Source organism: Amia ocellicauda, chromosome 3, assembly GCF_036373705.1.
Source record: "Amia ocellicauda isolate fAmiCal2 chromosome 3, fAmiCal2.hap1, whole genome shotgun sequence".
Lineage (NCBI taxonomy): Eukaryota > Metazoa > Chordata > Actinopteri > Amiiformes > Amiidae > Amia > Amia ocellicauda.
The window spans coordinates 33,486,315-33,506,450 of record NC_089852.1 but is presented as its reverse complement, the minus strand read 5'-3'; the positions used below and the strand labels follow the sequence as shown (position 1 = coordinate 33,506,450).

The 20,136-nt window shown below is 37.0% G+C and overlaps 1 protein-coding gene across 1 annotated transcript in view; it reads right to left on the bottom strand.

Moving 5' to 3' along the window:
* Positions 1 to 15,110, bottom strand: part of igsf11 (immunoglobulin superfamily member 11) — an 88,008-nt gene extending 72,898 nt beyond the window's left edge. Inside the window, exon 1 of the mRNA XM_066699126.1 lies at positions 14,490 to 15,110. Coding sequence (XP_066555223.1) covers positions 14,490 to 14,553 — 64 coding nt within the window. The 5' untranslated portion in view covers positions 14,554 to 15,110. The remainder of the gene's footprint in view (positions 1 to 14,489) is intronic.
* Between the last annotated feature and the right edge of the window lie 5,026 nt (positions 15,111 to 20,136).

Genomic DNA, 20,136 nt, shown 5'->3' with positions numbered 1-20,136 from the left:
ATGGAGAAGTGTTGCATACATGATCTGTTATGCAAAGAAACAGACTTTGGGCTCCCTAAAGAGAGACAACTTAAGATTGTTCAAGTTTGGATCCTTATGCCCACAGCCCAGGAGCGCTTTGCAACACAGAGCAGGGAATTACTGCCATCCACGCCATTTCCCACACCACATCCAAGCACTTTGGTAAGGTTGGAACTGACAAGAAGGGAAAGGATGCAGGGCAACGGGGAGCAGCAGTATATTCTTGCACCGCTTGCTTTTTGGTCTCTCAACTGAGAAAACTGCACCGCCATTATTGTTGCGGTTTCAGGGTTAAGGCCATTATTCTAAAGCTTCTTTCACACAGGACAGACTAAGCCCATACTGTTTGTGACCCCTTGGCACATCTGCTGGGCAGTAAATACATCTTCTTAAACCCTTCTGTGTTGAAGAAGTAGTTGCTTTATCTTTGTACAGCAGATAGTCTTTCATGCAATCTTAAACCATAATCCCTTTCATTAGAGGGAAAATACCTGGCTGTTTTTGATTGTGTCTAAGTCTGTGAAAATAATAATCATACACATATATGTTTTACCCCTACGCGCAACACATGAGGATCTATAGCAAAGGTCAGTGAGTGTCTTAGACATTAAGAGGACTTACTGTGTGGGAGTGGCCTTACCTAGCCCATTCTGTCCTAGTCTGACTGGTAGGTTAAATCAAGTTTGTTTAACCACATGGGAAAACCCTGGAAATGTTGAGTGTTGTGCCCCCAGGCAAGGTCTGCTGCTCAGTGCACATCTTTCATATTGTAGACCTCCTATATGCATGTCTCACCACAACATCCATTAGCCTGTGCAACTGAGTCTAACAGATGGAGATACTATGTACAGTTTATCAAGTGTCATCAAACATGACATGTTCTTAACACATTCATTTTGAAAAAGGCTTAGCCTATGCAACATTTATTCTCTACTTTCAAAATTGGTTGGTTTTCAAAATGCAGCATCAAACTGAGTGTGTAAAAAAATATGTACAATTTATAACCAATTCTTACATTAATATGACCCCCACACCCACACACATTCCCATCCCCCATCACTAAGCAAGCAACCTATTAACTCTCAAGATATGCACAATCTCACTGGCTAATTTGCATTAATATATTTAATTATTATTCCATCCCAAATTAAATACATACTAATTATAATCATCTTCATTTTGCAAATCTCAGTTTTTGTATTATTTGAATCCAAGATTAAACAAAAAGAAAAAAAGAAAAGCTTTCATCTCGTTCTTACACTTGCATTTAACAAAGAAAAAAGCACTCATTTCTTCAGGCATTGTAAAAACAATGGGTTCTTCAATGAAGCTTAAAGAAGTGCTTTCTCTCTCCCAAATTCTATGACAATTAAATTCCTATTATGTATGTTTTAATCAATTGTTATAGCTATATCTGTACACATTAATATCTGCTGAATTCAACCTTTTTTCTCAGATTCTCGCTTACCACTAATTTTCTGGAGGGGTCTATCGTCAGACTTTACTCCTCAATTTTTCTAAGCTATGCAACTCAGCAAAGTCTTTAACCAGTAGATATTAATAGCTTTTATGCATCTAAGAACCTTTTAATTAATATTTCAAGGCAATTGTACCTTTATATAAAAACTAAGTACACTTTTATTCCTTAAAAGTAAAACAGAAGTGTAATAATTATCTCATTACCCAGCACTGGAGCACAATGCTAAGTCCATTGCAGTGTACAGTATCACGAACAATTGGGTCTGGCACCTACATTCTTGGGTAGTAGGCAAGGTGTTAGAAATGCTAACGCTGTATTTTAAGCACAGCAAACAGGGAAATGTTTAATAAATGTAGGCCTAATTGCTGTACAGAAGTGCTGAACCTCAACCCCCGACCCAAACACCAGCACCAAAACTCTAGGCTGCATAAACCCATACTATCTATAATCTATAAATCACGGCACAGAGAACTGAGAGTTGTAATCTGCTGAAAAGCCTGTCTTAGCAGACGATTTGGGGCAAATAAACAGAGTAGCACTTTAATATTGTACACATTGTCTAATTCCACAGGCCGCTGTTTGAAACGTGCTGCTTTGCTGTCCCATTAACTCTGCGTGCTTAAAGCCCCTGAAATATACAGAATCTACTTAAAAGCCTTTCTGCTCACGGATAACACTAATGGGTTACGAACCGCTCTGCAGGGATCAGTATCCCAAATGATGTCAGACCCATCGATAGATCTTTAGCTGGTGCCCTACTAAGATCAGGTTCTGATTTGTTCGAAGTCATGAGCTTTTGCAAGAACTTCTGATTCTGCTCATGAAGAATGAGCTGCATTTCCTGTGTATCTCCTTGTCATGTCTTTTTCTAGATTGTTTTGCGAATTGTGTGAAGCTCCATTTACAAACAATTCATGAAGTGAGAATTATTCAACAAATGAAAGTCATAACTTTCAAGACACTTACTAATAATAATGTGTGGTTTGATGATCCCAAAAATACAAAAGAAAACCACAGGTGCCAGAGCATTTAATTAAAAGGCCCCAAAACTGTGGAATGATCTTCCAGCCAATGCAAGAGATGCCCCTTCTGTCAGTCTTTAAATCACAGCTGAAGACTCATCTTTCGAATCTCTTGTTCTAGTCTAGTAACCCACAGTGCTGCCAGTGTGCCATGGACAGGCTTTGCACAATGTATTCTGTCACCTCCTTTATCTCACTTTCAATAGCTGAGCACAATTTTCTCTTTTTGCCTTCCAGCAATACTCTCCCTCCGAGGGGCTGCTGAGACATCCCGTCCCCCACCCTGGAGGGCTGACAAGGCACCCCCGCCCCACAACATTGATAATGCACCCCACACCCCCAGAGGGCTGATGAGTCAATCCCACCCTAGGGCTGATGATGTTCCATCTCCCCGAGGGCTGGCAGGGGGGCCTCAGCTAGAGGGAAAATCACAGCTAGCAGTGCCACTTAAGAACTTTTTGATTTTCTTACTGCCTGTATCATAAAACTATAATGTCTGGAGACTAGACCTTAAGCTGTGAACCCCCAGAGATTAATTTTCTCCTTTATCAATATGCCATCCTATAGGAGTTTTTGTTTTTCTTTTTATCCTTGCCTGATGGTATATTTGTTGATCTGGCTGTTTATTTTCAATCTGTAAAGCACTCTGTGGCTGCCCTGCAAAGGGCGCTATACTAAATACAAATCTTTTCATTGATTGATGGGAACTTGAAAAAACATATGCACAGCAATAATGACACAGTGCACTCTTGGAGTTAATGGTCAAAGTCACCTCTACAGTAATAAAGTCTGAGGGAGAGTTTCAGAAGAGGAACACAATTATGAAAATACATAACATCTGTCCATTTAGACATTGACACCACTACTGCATGGCTCTTCATCTGGGAATATATTTTCCTATTAGGGGATAAAAGCCACCAGAGACTGTGCAATCTCTATTTTTGAAGCCTGGGATGAATGCATGCCAGTCTATTGGCACAGATTTTGTGCGAGCCAGGACATCTTAGTCGCCACAACAGCTTGCCCACCCTTGGGCAAAGCAGCACTATGATGTGCAAGTCCCTGCCGACTACATCATGCTACCCTATAAACAACATGGTCTGTAGGCACAGTCCTCACTGGGATTCCCCAGTTTGTTGAAGCACAGTGTAACAGGTACAGCAGAACATAGGTTACCACACCTAAACACCCTTCGAGACTCACCTTTTGGCTTATTCTAAAAAATTAAAACTTCAGTGTGCAACAATGCTGGAATAAGGTTTCTAATTTCCATGGTTGTTTCCTTCCATGCTAAAGATTATCTCGAAAGAAAAATAGGTAGAAATTTTCCTGAAGAAGATGCAATGACTTCATAATGTTATTTTGTAGCATACATCAGAATTAGTTAGCCTAATTTGCTTCTGCCAAATGATTATATTTGTTTTGTTTAGTTTTTTCCTTAATTCTTCAACAATCATGTCAAGTTAAATTATTACGCCACTTCTCAAACCCTCACATTCTCAAACTCCTACTCCTACTCCTACTCCGTGCGTTATAATACATCATTCCTTGGAAAGACAGTTTTCTTTAAAAACAACAGTTCATCCATTTCCATAACTGCATAGGTATACAATTATTATTTCTGTTTATCCAAGTCTCTACTAGAGGTAGGTCTATATTTCCTACGAGGCAAACAAAGTAAGAGAGATGAAATTGTCTGTCTTAACTGACCATGTCCAACTGCCCATGCAGGCATACTGTAAAATACACAGAAAGTACAACACAGAAAACAAACTGAATTCTTTGGGCAGGTTAATGCCATTTGAGGACAGTGCTTCTGTAAACCTATATGATTTATAATATATACAAAAAGAGAGAAATAAGCAAACAGATCATTCCACCACTGGTATCAGCAATGAGTGAAATCGGATCTCTACAAATACATATAAACGATCCCAAAGGCCGGATTCCAGGAAACACAGACAGCATGCCACAGCAGCTCTGATCCTCTGTGCTGACAGGAGAAACAGTGACACCACTGTTGTGCTGACAAATGTTTTGGAATTCTTTACATTAAAATACTTTGTTACCAGCAAAAGCATCAAGGCGTAGTTTGTGTCCCTTTATTCATATGCTCAGAACAAGCAATGAATTGGTTTACAAGTGATACTGTGCTTGAAGGATGCTGAAGGCAGTGGGAAGGAACCTACAGATGTTCCTGTGAGGAGCAAATAAACTAGTACCGCTGTGCAGTAGAAAGTGACTATGAGATATTCATTGGTGCCTTTTCATTAAACTTTTAGCTTATGTTTTATTAAACAGTTTATTTTTCTTTCAATATCCTTTATTAAATAATGTTGAGTGAAAGAAACAACTACCTGTTGTCTAAGATGCACATCTTGATCAAAGACATATTTGAAGTTGAATATGTCAGCTAAATTTAGCTGAACAGAAAACACACTTGCAGTTGGATAAATATAATTTATGTACTCAGCAAGTCACATGACTCCACATGACACTGACTCGGTAGGAAACCTTCCTCGGAACTTAATACTTCCCAAAAAATGAAAAAAATCCACAATAAACGTAAAAATTAATGTTTCATTTCTATTAAAATGCATACAATGAATTGGGAGTATAATGCCAATATGTTTTCTTTTTCTACAGAGGAACAATTACATGGTGCACATAACAGTTTTTTCCTGGATTTATACTGAAAATATTAAATCCACATGATTATCTATTAGTACGCAAAAACCATCCCCAAAACAAAAAAGGAGGGATACAAAAAGCAATATTGATCGTACTTTTATATTTAATTCTGCAATGTAGTGAGCAGAGACATTTTCTATTATACATTTTGCATGTTAATGTGTGTATTCTGGCTCTTCATGTCCAAAGACCAGACACAATCCACATTCCCCTGTGTTACGTTTGGAATCACAAATGCAGTTTTTAGGGTTTCATGAAATACACATGTAGCTTTTAGAAATTAAATAAAGGGTCTCTTTGCAATTGAAAGATGGTATATGTTAGACATATCTAAGAGCACACTTTTCCATTGTGAAGTAATAATTCCTTTACTAATATGAGTTTAAAGTAATAAGGAAAGATGTGATAGGATTTAATGCCTGCTGTTACTGAAGTTTTCACATGCTATGATTTATTTAATGCTTTCAAGTGAATTTTTACAGAACACAAATGTGAAGCTGGCATCAAAATTGAATCTTCAAATATTCACCAAATTTTAATAAACCTTAAGTTACACATCAATCAAATATCCCTTCATTCATGCACTGAAGGCTTTTTTGCTAAGTTTGATAAAATTGTTGTCAGTAAGCTTTAGCTACTGGTACGTGATTACTAGATGTGAGAGGAAACATTGACGATACATACACTTCAGACCACAGCAAAAAGAAAATGTTTTAAAAGCTTTTTTCAGCTTCATCCTCTAATGTTCTTGACAGGAGCCGAACCTCTGAATTTTGACCTGTGTCACTGATGGACCTCCAGGATTACAAATACAGTTTTGAAAGTCTCCAGAAGAAACGTTTGTGTTATGTGCCCAGATAAAAGCAAATTCCTATGTATTTAATATTAATGTAATATTTTAGAACCTTTTATATGAACTTTACTTCATAATGTTGTTGTGTTTTTGTATTAGCTTTTCTAATTGTTTTGCTTAGTTTAGTTTGTTTGGGGGAAATACAAATGTCTTTCTGGCTTAGATTTCGCTGCAGTCTGCTCACTGCAATCTCATTCTGTCCGTTCCTGGAGATGTAGCCTACTGACCATCACAGGTCAGTCTCCGTTTCTTTTTGATGGTTTTTTTAACACATGAGACATTCACTTCATGTGTTACCAAGGAGCAGGAATGCGATAAAATGATCTGTTTTAATCTGTGAGTACAGCCTCCAAATCAAGCACTAGAGGGAGTCCATATATTACTCCCTGCCTCGGTCAGGGCCTCTTCCTGGACACGGACTCACACTCATTGATTCATGAACTAGGTGGAAAGGCAGCCCCTGGACTCAGAAGTGTTCTGCTTTTTAATTACAACACAAATTACAGCACAAACAACAAACAAGCAGTAGTTCAGGTAGGAAACACATTTTACAAAATAGTTCAAATATATCTGGATTAAAGCTTTGAGCCCCTGCATTTCCACTTTAAGTCAGAAACCCATACTCAGAAACCTAGATCCTTTCTCCTTAAAAATGCAACATATGCAGCAAGGAAATAAAGGTTGTATTTTAGCACTTTACTTCAAAGTGCATGCGTGTGCTTGTGTGTTAATCCATGAAGCACATGCTAGAGTAATGCAAGCGGACAGTGAGCCATAACCCTGAGCAGAGTAGTTCCGTTAAAATATACCAGTGTGAACACTCAGGCCAGCAAATCCATTTCAGTATGACTTGAGATGGGCTTCAGAACACAACTCAAGTGTTTAAAAGCATTAAGGCATGAGAAACAGCAGGGTGCATATTGTTTCTTTTTGAGGTGGGGTGTAGATGGCAGTGGTATGGTGGTGAGGCAGGATGCATAGAGCAGCGGTTTTCAACCCGTGTGCCCTGAGATTTTTATGCAGTTTTTTTTTTTTTTGTCAACTTCATGAATCTTTTATCAAATCAAACTTATTCAAAGTTGTGAAAATGTAACATTTAAACATCTACTGTAAACTATAGGAAATGTTTCTTAACTTAAATGTTTTGTTTGCCTGACTGAATGCACACCTGCGCTGAGTTGCAGTGCTATCATTGGTACTGAAACGCAATTGATTAAATGGACAGATGTTGAATTCATTTTTATCTTGCACTCTGCCTGTCCTTTTTCTAGGTTGGACTTGTGGACAAAATATATTTTATAAATATTATTTAATATGTTTGTCCTTGCCCCTTTGGTAGGCTTATTTATTTGATATTGTAACAGAGATGAAAAGGCGGCACCGCCCCTCTCGATTAATATGCGGCCTTCTCTGTAGGGGTTGCTGGGAGATTAGAGAAAGGACTGTAAAAAGTTAATTAAGTGCCTGTTAATTGTTATGTATTGATTATGTACTGTACCAATGTGTACTGTTGTTGGATATCTCATGTTCCTGTAAGTCTGATTTGTCTTTGGTTTTCCCTTCGTGTAAATAATCGGGCTCTAAATAGCCCCAGCGTTTCTTCTGACATTTCCAGTCCTTTCCACTGCTAGCACTTCCTTTGTTTGTTTTTCGGTATATTTTTGCTTTTCCCCATTGGGATTACATTGTGTGGTTTTTATTGTGTGTGTGTGTGTATATATGTATGTATGTATGTATATATGTATTTTTTTTTAATACAAAAAAGTACTACAAATACATTTTTATACTGATGCAAGCCTTTTGTTATTTCCATAAATATGTGAGAATGAATATGTTGGTTTCGGTTTCTTGATGCGAAGAAGGACATGCTTTTAAAGTTGTGGATGAATATAGAAGACTTTTGGAGACTACTACTTTGAATTGAATAAATAAAGCCTTTAAAAATTGAAATTTAGATGGTGCATGTGACAAATAAAGAGCATGTTTACCGAAAACGGTGTCTGACTCCTTGTGTTGGACCCAGAAGGGTTGGTAAAAAACAAAAACAAATGTGAAACTGCTTAAATTAACTGAGAGGACAGCATGTTTGAACTGTGTGCTACTGTTTTTCACAATTGTAATGCCCTTTGTTACCTTTAACCAGTGAGTTGAATTAACTTGTTATAAGATATTGTGAATTAAACATATTTTGCTGTTAATTTATATTTAGTGCAAATAGTTTTTATTGTCTGGTCTTGGTCTGCCTGCACTAAATAAGTGATTTGTATTAAGTAATTTTTTAATATGTCTGTCTACTTTCTTACCATGCCACTAAGGCCACTCCTTGCACTTACACATTTGCCCTTTTAGCCACCTGTTGCCATTCAGGTAAGACAATACCTAGTAAATTCTTTTTTTTTTTTTTATGTTGGTGTGCCACGAGGTTTTTGGACTTAGTAAAGTGTGCTGTGGCATTAAAAAGGTTGGGAACCACTGGCATAGAGCACAGGCAGTAGTATGACAGCTGGAATACAGCATGTTCAAGATTTTAAAGGTTTTAACAGTAGAATTATTTGCAGGCTGTCAAAAGCCATCATCTGAGGCGGCTACCTGGAGCTGTGGAACTCCCCATTAGTGTAGGACTGGGCCCATGCTGTGCACTTAAAAGGATCATTGTGGCAACGCACATGTAATTTAAAGCATTCTTACGGAATATGTAATTAGGAACTGACATATTTTTAGATTGCAGAATCATTTTCAGTTCAGGTTCAAAAGATGTTTTCCCTTTCGTCTTCTTGCTTCATCGTTTCACTTTGTGTCTTCTCACACCTATAGAAGACACTGAATGGTTCACGGGTTAGTGGATTTTCCTCTGTGGCTCATTATAATACATTCTCCTATTCCACTGCATGTAAACTACTTCAACTGCTACCATGTAGTATCTCAATATATTATTCTGGAAGGAAAAGCTAAGACAGTATCATCTGCTATCTGGTACTAGAGAGTGAACAATTGTGATTATGGGGTGTTGGAATGCTGTGCGGAGAATATTGCAGTCAAGCAGAATATGCATTAGATCTCTGATCCCACTATTCTTCCGTCTTGGGAAATAAAATATTCATTGCTCACCATGACCCCAGCCTATAGGTTTATTTTTATTTTTTAAATTAAACAGTGAAGCAGGCAAGCAGGGTGGATTTTCCTGCTTTTCAATACATACAGAATACACCTGGAGCTTCCAGCACAATGGAGTCCTGTCTTTAAAGATTGTGTTTTTCTAAAAACATATACAGATGTTATGACACTGTGACATGTTTCTCAGACAGATGCACATCTTTTGGGATTTCTGTGCTTACATTTTTAAATCACAGGTGTACACCTGCATTAATAAGAGCATTATTTACATTTAACTTAAAATGAATGAATGGGAAAAAGTACTGATTGCTATTCTATGTGAACCCCAGGTTTCTGTAATAAAATTAAATTAAACAAGTTGCAGCATTAAAGCTCTCATGTTTGCCTTTTCTACATAGTAAAGCACATGCTCAATCATATACATTGCAACAGCAAGCAGTCCTTCTATTGGTTAGCTCTTGCATCTGTGCCTTTCCTGAATAAAGGAATCCCAAAACAGAGAATTCAAGTGCGACACCGTACCCACCCTCCCCAGCCACCCACAAAAGGTCTCTCCCAGATAAATGACATCACTGAAATTAAGAAGGCTTTCACCAGAACAGACACAGGGTAAGGTAAAGATTACTTTTGCTACACAAAAGTGAGATTTACCCTGCCTCAAATCTCTTCACCTGTATTCTCATAACTAAGAATGAAATTATGTATTTATACATGATCACAAAGTGAATCCTACAGCACAGAGGGATTGTCTTGTTCATGTGTGTGTTTGTGTTGCTGTTGTTGTTTTTCCTGTAACTAGATCTTAAGGATAGTCACAACCTGAATTAAGAGCTTCACAATCCTAAAGCCTGTTTCTCAAGAGCAAAAATCACAGCAACTTCCAGGGCTTATCTAATGAGTTCAGATTAAATATGTATATATACAATACATAAATACTGTACATTAAAATTTCCTTTACAGGGAAAAATAGTGTTTTCTTCCTTCCACTTTTCTCAGATGCTTTCCGCAGATGATTTATTAATACTTTCATAGCATGGGTGATAGCAGTCCCTCTCTCTCGCTCTGTCGTTCATGCTATACTTTCCAAGCAATCCCAAAGGTCCTTTAATTTTTGAAATGCTATTTTTAGTTAGAAATAATTGAGGTGGAAACTTCCATCTGTCCTACACATATTCCAGCTGCTCCTTTTTACCAAAAGAAAAAAAAAACATATATATATATATATATATACACACACACACACACACACATTTCCCTCTAATTTGTACATTTAATGAAGAAATTATGACTTAATTCATACCATGCCAGAAAAACTGTGTCACATGTGTGTGTGTTGTGTGTGTGCGTGTGTGTGCATGCATGTGCGTGCATGTGCGTCTTTTGTATTAAAATCATTTATACAATTTCAGCATAGTTTTAAAAAACATTGCAAGCACACAATTCCTTAGCCATTGTGCACCACCGAATTCGGCCAGTACAATCCATAAGTCTTATCCATAATACTACAGACTCGTACACATTTCAAGAATCCTAAAATCTGGTGTGCGATCAAAATATCAAAGTGTATGTCAAGGTTTTGGTATTGTGCACGCTAATTAAGAAGGCCACATCATGCCAATAAACCATTCATAATTCATTTCCCCCAGGGTGCTCTGTGCATCTATCAAATTATGTATGAAGGTAAAGCGTCCAGCTGAGGAGTGTCAGTCCCAGATAAGCAGCTGTTGCACTGTGTGGCTCAAGGAGGTGCAGAGCAGTACCCCCCCCACCCCCCCCCCAAGGTCACACAGCACACATTCTCAGGCACAGACTGCTGGACATACATTTACCACCAGGAAACAACGTTCCATATTTATAAAACATCATCTCCTACACTTCATATTTGATCACAATTTTGGAAATGCGAGAAACAAACTCCTTATGATCCCGAATATTACAAGTTAAGCTATCAGTAGAGGTGGTTTTCAGCTTGAAACTATCTTTTTTGGGGTTGCCTGGCAAAATGTGTAGGTGTGCTAATGACACTGTATCCTAGAAGTTCTATATTGGGCAAGGTTTTTCTCATATCTCCCACTTAATCACTTCAGAAAATGACTGCATGTGATTGTATCCTTGCTGTAGCAGTTGCCACTTTGCTGCAACCTTGTATCTGAAACTATTTGGAACTGCAGTGACACTTTTTAATTGTTAAAAAAAGATGTGCGTACACAGACATATTATTTTCTCTTTTCTACACCGGAACTTCATAGTAAAAGATAAGAATCAAAAGGAACAAAAGTAAACTGGTTAGTCACCCACCTCTGGTTTCTTTTGTGCTGTGTAGTACATATTACTTCCACTACTTCGTTTAACGACTTGCTGAAAAGTTCAGTGCCACCATTTCAGATTAAATTAATTTACTGAATTGATCTATGTGTAAACTTGATTCACAAAGCCTGAAGCATTGCAATCTGGTGAGTACAAAAGACAGCTGTGAAGAACAGAGCAGAGCATACAGGAAGGTACGGAGATAAACGTTAAAAAGTGTAACCAATCTGATGAGAAATCAAATCGGGAAATCCTTTGCTCCTGACGATACACTGCTATTTAAAGTGAGCAATGCATGCATCAAATTAACTTCCAATTTTTGCATAGTTTTTTTAAGTTTCGTTTCCATGGTGTTCCTGAATGCAATTTATAATCATGAACAGTTTTAATCATTTAAAACTTTTTTAACCTGAAATGAATATAAATTGAAATGTTTGTTTCTTTTGATTGTGATATCACAATCCTATCAGATAAAAACACAATGGAACAGTCTTAACCATGGGAAAATACAAAAGAAAAACACTATATAATAGCTACACAGTCACACCTTAGTTTTCTTTTGAACACAGAAAGATTCCAATTAGGATCTACAGTAGTGCTTCAATTAAGACAATGAGTTTTACTTTAAGGTATCTGCTCTGTTTAGCCGTAACTGAACATATGTTGTCTCTGAGCAAGACAGTAGCATTGACTCTCTATATAATAACAAACAGTCACTTCACAACTCTGAACTGATAAACATACTTATGCATGATGATAAGAGGTAAAGACAAAATGTATAGCTAGAATGTCAGTAAAACAAATATGTTAGCTATGACATGAAAACAGACACATTATTTCCCACTAATAAACCAAGAGCACATGAAAAGATAGCTGGAAAAATTCAGATGAACTTCCTAATTACCAATGGGGAATTTATATATATATATATATATATATATATATATATATATATATATATATATATATATATATTAGAGAGAGGGTTTTTTTTGTATTGTAATTGTCTTTGTTGAGGAATATATTATTCAATGTGTGCATTACCTTATTAGGATTTATGAGCACACAACAACACTGTCATTGGCATATCACTAACACTTTATGTAACACATCCATCCAAACATGAACACAGTTTCTCAAAAGAAGAAGCCCTACCGCAGTTAAAGGCGACTTCCTATTAGACTGGATAGACAGGCAGCAGCTTTCTCGGTTGTGTCCAGTGTTTTGATGGCTGATTTTCATTAATTAATTCATTAGCCAAATTATAGCATTCTTAGTGTGTGAAAACATTGCCTAGAATGTAATTGCCTCCCTGGACTTGGCACTGCACACCTTCTTGTGTAAGCCTAATGCATTCAAATATCTTTTTAATCTTACCATGCTTGTCCCACTGTATCGGTTTGCATCTGTCTTTGTAAAGCATTATTTTAGTTTTGTATATGAATCAGTGGTTACCCACTCCACCATCACTAACACACTGTATCTATATTTTAGGAAACATCAAGTGGGAAAATGTAAACAAAAGATGTACTTTACTTTTTAATATTTCAGTTCTTAATGATGTTCTTAGTTGATTAACATGCTTCCTCTACCTACTGCACAAAATTCATATTTCATCCATGAATTGAGAAAAAAAAAACTTAACTAGTAACCTTAATTAGAACCCTATATATAACATTTTAATAATTTACTTTTTAAGCTAGAAATATGTTTGCATTTTTTGAAACTGTGTAAATTACAAATTAATTTCCCTCATGGGAAATACATTTTTGATCAAAATCATTAGAGCTAGGATTAGATCAAAGTAATTGTCTGGTATATTACATGATTTATTTTCAGTTTTGAGGTGATTGACAATTAATTAATTTCTGCCTTTCAAATCTTGCACGTGTTACATTAACTACTGATTCTCATTGTATGTAGTATTTAACAGTAACACTAAAATATATAGTGACGAAGGCAGAAATAATGTGTATAATTTACTCAAACATTTGACTACTAAAGTTCAGGAAACTATGTACAAGTCTACACAACTTAAAGTGGAGACAAAAAATCTTAAATACTGTTCAGCAACAGTTTTTAAAGCATGCCAGGAGCAAGCACAAATTAAACATTTCTGTCCAAGCCTTACATGAACTTGTCAGCATAGAAGTGCTTCGCGACTTCGTGCCCCCTAGACCAAAGTGACAAGATGCAAACACACTACTCCACTTAGGGATGCAAATAATAGATAATAGACGATAGTAATAATAATAATACATTCATTCATTAATAAATACAAAGTATATAGTATTAATTATAACATTGGAATAAAGACAGTCGGAACTATATTTAAACGCACCAAGTTTGATCTGTTTCTTAGCCCTCAGATACACATATATGCGGAACGATAAATGTAGTTTTTCACAGTTTATAGTACTTCAAAAGAAATAACAATCAGCTAAATTGTATTGCCCAACACATTTCTATTAACAAACCAGTTGCTGTTGCTGGCTGGAAGGCTTCACTCTATGATTGTTATGAAGAAGCTAGAAGAAAACGAACATTACCTGTAATATTGAATATGTTGGGTTGTGTCTTTACTAGGCTACATATGTAACCGTCTAATGTTAAAAAAAACAAAACATAATCATTTGAATAACTCGCTACAAGTTAAAAGGCTATAGAGGCCAACGTTATTTATAAACACCAACCGTTTACATTTCCAACAACACACCGTACGTAAAATCAAGCCACTTACAAGAGAAAGGAAACAAATAAATTGTGACCAAGAAAAAAAGTGGTAATTAATCACATTTTGCACACCGTGATTGGTAAAAAGTGACTGTCATTCTAATTCTAATGTCACAGAAGGCATGAAGCTTACAAATAATAAATATACACACACAATCAATTCTATATTATATAATTATATATAGATATATAAGTGTGTGTGTGTCTGTGTTCATTTATATAAATAATTACAAATGAAGAAGTACACAAAAAACACTGGAGTACTTACCTTTTATGTACAATAAAGCGAGCCAAGCAATCCATAAGTCCGAGTTATGGGATTTCAGCATCATGAGGGACTGACTTGTCAACCCGTCTTGGCTTCTGGGAGAAAGTTATTCTTCCACAGTTATGGGTGTATCTGTCTACAAACCACAGCAATAATGACTATAATACTAATAACCTGACAAAACTACATGCACGGAATGATGCTGCTGCTGCTGCTGCTGCTGCTGCTGTAAATGCTTCACCCAAGTCTAAACTGCGTCCCGGGCAGGTGGGAAAGAAAGGATGAAGATTATAGTCCGCTTCCAGTTCTTCACACACATACAAAAAAACTTCCAAAAAAACTTTTCCTCTTGCCTCTTGTATTTGTCCTGAAAACTTTCTTGTTGATCTCAATGAAGTTTGATTTGTGTTTCCCTTCCTTTTCCTTTCAGGTCTGTGCCTGTATCAAGAAGTGCAAATCTTTTAGCTTTCTCCGGTGTCTTGCGCTCACTTTCTCCACTGGCTTTCTAATTCTCTGTGCGGTAGAGTCGTAGTTGTGGTGTAAATGTGGCGCAGATGCGCAGCGGCAGCATTGCTGGGTGCACAGTGGTGTCCGGGTGGCCGCTGCCGGGGATTGCAGCAGCAGGCAGCACCCTGCGCTCGGCTCGCCGTGTTTGAAGCGCTGATTGATAGGCGGCCCGGGCTGCTGTCAGGCAGCGGAAGACGCCACCTGCAAACCACAGTAAGGGAGCCCTCTGCTGGCACCCAGAGGTGGCACACTGGCGCTCCCTGCAATGCACACGCTGAGCTCGACTGCTGCTTTTTCCATGTTTTATTCCGTATTAGCATAAATATAATACTTTTATAAATATTATTAGTGGTAGTAGTAGTAGTAATAATAACAATAATATAATAAGGATAATGACCACAAGGACAATGATAACACTAGGTACCACCATTTTTGTTCTTGGGTAGTAAGTGTTATTTCCTAATTGCTTATGCCTCAAAAGTATAGAAAATGTCTATTATTCCCCACAAACTTTGCTTTTGTGACCAGGACAGTGATTTTTTGAAATCCAGTGAGGAAACGGGCGACTTTGGGTCTTTTCGTTCACATAAAGTCAGAAAAAAACAACATGAATCCAAATTTACATTAACAAAAATGTATTTACAGTATAGTCGTAAATCTCGAAAAACGACTCACTTCTAAATCTTTTGTAGTCATTTTTGTATTATTTTAGTATAAATGCATGTTAATTTGGATTCATATGTTGTTTTCGTCTGACTTTATGTGAACGAAAAGACACAAAGTCGCCCGTTTCCTCATTGGAAATAGTTACATTTCAAAATATCACTATTATATATATATAATACTACTATATATATATATATATATATATATATATATATATATATATATATATATATATATATATATATATACACTCACCTAAAGGATTATTAGGAACACCTGTTCAATTTCTCATTAATGCAATTATCTAACCAACCAATCACATGGCAGTTGCTTCAATGCATTTAGGGGTGTGGTCCTGGTCAAGACAATCTCCTGAACTCCAAACTGAATGTCTGAATGGGAAAGAAAGGTGATTTAAGCAATTTTGAGCGTGGCATGGTTGTTGGTGCCAGACGGGCCGGTCTGAGTATTTCACAATCTGCTCAGTTACTGGGATTTTCACGCACAACCATTTCTAGGGTTTACAAAGAATGGTGTGAAAAGGGAAAAACATCCAGTAAGCGGCAGTCCTGTGGGCGAAAATGCCTTGTTGATGCTAGAGGTCAGAGGAGAATGGGCCGACTGATTCAAGCTGATAGAAGAGCAACTTTGACTGAAATAACCACTCGTTACAACTGAGGTATGCAGCAAAGCATTTGTGAAGCCACAACACGTACAACCTTGAGGCGGATGGGCTACAACAGCAGAAGACCCCACCGGGTACCACTCATCTCCACTACAAATAGGAAAAAGATGCTACAATTTGCACAAGCTCACCAAAATTGGACAGTTGAAGACTGGAAAAATGTTGCCTGGTCTGATGAGTCTCGATTTCTGTTGAGACATTCAGATGGTAGAGTCAGAATTTGAATGAAACAGAATGAGAACATGGATCCATCATGCCTTGTTACCACTGTGCAGGCTGGTGGTGGTGGTGTAATGGTGTGGGGGATGTTTTCTTGGCACACTTTAGGCCCCTTAGTGCCAATTGGGCATCGTTTAAATGCCACGGCCTACCTGAGCATTGTTTCTGACCATGTCCATCCCTTTATGGCCACCATGTACCCATCCTCTGATGGCTACTTCCAGCAGGATAATGCACCATGTCACAAAGGTCGAATCATTTCAAATTGGTTTCTTGAACATGACAATGAGTTCACTGTACTAAACTGGCCCCCACAGTCACCAGATCTCAACCCAATAGAGCATATTTGGGATGTGGTGGAATGGGAGCTTCATGCCCTGGATGTGCATCCCACAAATCTCCATCAACTGCAAGATGCTATCCTATCAATATGGGCCAACAATTCTAAAGAATGCTTTCAGCACCTTGTTGAATCAATGCCACGTAGAATTAAGGCAGTTCTGAAGGCGAAAGGGGGTCAAACACAGTATTAGTATGGTGTTCCTAATAATCCTTTAGGTGAGTGTATGTATGTATGTATGTATATATATATATATATATATATATATATGTATATGTATAATGTTACACAGTGTAATCATGTCCTTCACACAAATATTTTAACATACATGGCGCAAAAGTCTTGGAGGAAAAAATGAAATCAATATAATTATCCTAATGTATGCTGCAATGCTGCAAAACACATACATATTGCATCAGGACAAACAAAATATTCGGGATGAAGTAGTGCTCACTCTTGAGTTACAACTCCCCCAAGTATTGTTGGATGATGTGCTGCAAAGGTCTAATTTTGGAAGTGTGAGTGCTCACCTGAATTTGCACACATTGGAGTTGTGTGGTGGAAACCACATCCATTGTTTAAGAAACAGATTGTTCCACATCATGTAAATATGCAAAACTAGGAGTCACTGGAAAACATGAAAACCAATGAGATCTTTACACCATGTTTAAATGTACACAGTTTTGTGACATGTCTCTGTGATCTGTGATCCTTGTTCGGTGGCATTTGAAGTAACACTGTATGGACCCTCTAAACTAGTGCTGCTGTACATTTGTTATGCTTCAATACAGCTCCTTTGGTTTTTACAGAATTGTATATCTCATGTAATTTAAACCAAATTACTATAGGCTAACCAGAATGACAAGTCAGCCATCTAAAGCCGTTAAGTAATGGAAAAGTTCCTGAAAGCTGTATGGTATATTAATATTTAATAACTGACTAAATAACACTTATTCATTACCCATTATATATGTATTAATCATTACTAGTTATTTATTTAGTTAATGATTGATTGGTCAGTTTTAAATGGTGTGATGCTTAATGGAACAACAATGAAACGGAAAACCTAGTCTGAGACTAAAACAGAATTACATAAATGATAGAGGAGTCTTCATTAAAAAGAACACAAGTATGCAAAAACTCATCAACCATAATGCAAAGAAAACGTGTTTCTGGATTATAAAGTACAGGCCGATATGTGCATGTCACGTATACTCTGTCCACGTTGCTAAGCAGGCAATCTGCTTATTGTTGAATCTCATATTCATCAGAGACTGGCACAAGTGTTTTCCTGCTATGAAATCCCTGTAAAAGAGTTGACAACTATGTCACCTGAGAGATCTACTTCAACATTCCCAGTATGTCCATTACAGTTAGGCTTGGCATGATCAAATGAAAACTCTTGTGTGGATCTAGACTTCTATAAGAGCTGAAAAAACATATAAAAATCACATTTCCAATTAAACAACTGTATGATATAAATGATGTGTCAGGCAGCCATGATCAACCAACACACTGCACAGTATGTATAAATTGTTCCCTGTAGTTTTTATAAAGCTGTGGGCAATTTATACTGATAAATTATCCAGAGATCCTCAACTTGAAACTCAAAAGACAAAATTGTTCACTCTTTTTGAACAATAAAAGTTTTAAACTAATGTTCAGAAGGCTGCGGATTGTGCCTGTGGGTGTTGGCAAGTTATGAAAACACAAAGTAACACATAACAGTTGGCTAGCGTGTCTGATATCCACCTACTCTTGGAAGAAGTCTGCCTTGAGCTGTTATGGAGCTTTACTTCGCGCACCGTGATGATAAATAGAACAGAGCTCAGTCTCAGAGGGATGTGGCATACAAATTCCAGCTTTTGATCTCTAAATTAAACGTCAGGAAATGGTCTCTATGCTTCTACATCCTACCTGCTGGTTAATGACAAGTCATGATTCATATTTATTTTTGGTTTTGAAAACTTTTAAACATGATTTTTAGAATCAAGCCATCCTCAGGCTCATATTGGTAGCAAACCTGCTGCAGCTTTCTGAGAATGCTCAGCTCGTGCAGCCAGATCAGGGGTTTTATGTCTAGTCTTCTCCAGAGATTAAGTGTGTGTACCTTGAGAGAGATATTGGCCTACTTCTAGATTTTTTTATTTTTGTCATTTTTCTCTTGTGTGAGTCAAATTCTTCAATTTTACAGATTTCTAAAAATGCATTACATTGGCTTTGTAGGCATACAATATGAAAAGTTAATGTTTCAAACAAGTTCATGTAGGTGTAAACAATATTAGGAAATGCATTTAAATTTCTTATACAGGATGGAACAGTTTCTACAGTTTCTATAGAAAAGAGCTCTCGGTGTGGTGCTGGAATAAGTTGTCAGAATAACAATACCCACATCCTGAAACACATGTGATATATTATTGATACATTTGCTTTTGCTTTATTTTCTTTTTCCTTTCACATAAAAAATTAAAACACAGCACAAGAGATTCATTATTTTAAATATATGAATTTCCTCTGCAGCAGAACCTGCTGAATGGTTTAGGGTATAATATACTATTTGTAAGGTGATAAAACTTCAGCTTTTTATGCACAAAAGCAGACCCTCTAATAACTATTATTCACATAATAGTTACTGAATTAATAAAATCATTAAAAACATTTCTTAGAGTTTCAGTCCATCGAGCCTTCAATAGCCTTCAAGTAACACCCTACTTGATAGATCTGTGGTTCACAATGTATGTAGCCCCTGTTCAATTGTTTTTGCTTGGTGTTTTATGTTGCCCTAAGATTGATTTTCATGTGTTGTGATATCAGGAGCTCAAATATGTAGAAATGCAGACCAAAGAGAGAGAAGGCGTGGAAACAGCAGGACCTTATCCCTCTAATATTGTGTGCAATGAAAACATTATTTTGACCTGTTGTTACCTGGCTTTGAAAAAACAGTAAGAATAAGTAAGAAAGTAAGAAAACCCCACATCCCTTATACTGACAGTATTACAAAGCAATTTAACAGCAGAAAACAATAATTAAACACACACTCGTGTCCTTTTCCCTGTGTGTTTGATGGTATCTCTTTCGACAAACAAACAAATAAATAATCATCATCAGATTGGGCTGACACCATTGTCCTTTCTGAATCAGGAACTCATAGGGAAGGGCATCTGCTAATGAATCGATACAAAAATACATTTTAATCGTACTAAGATTACATATCGTACAGTATAGTACAA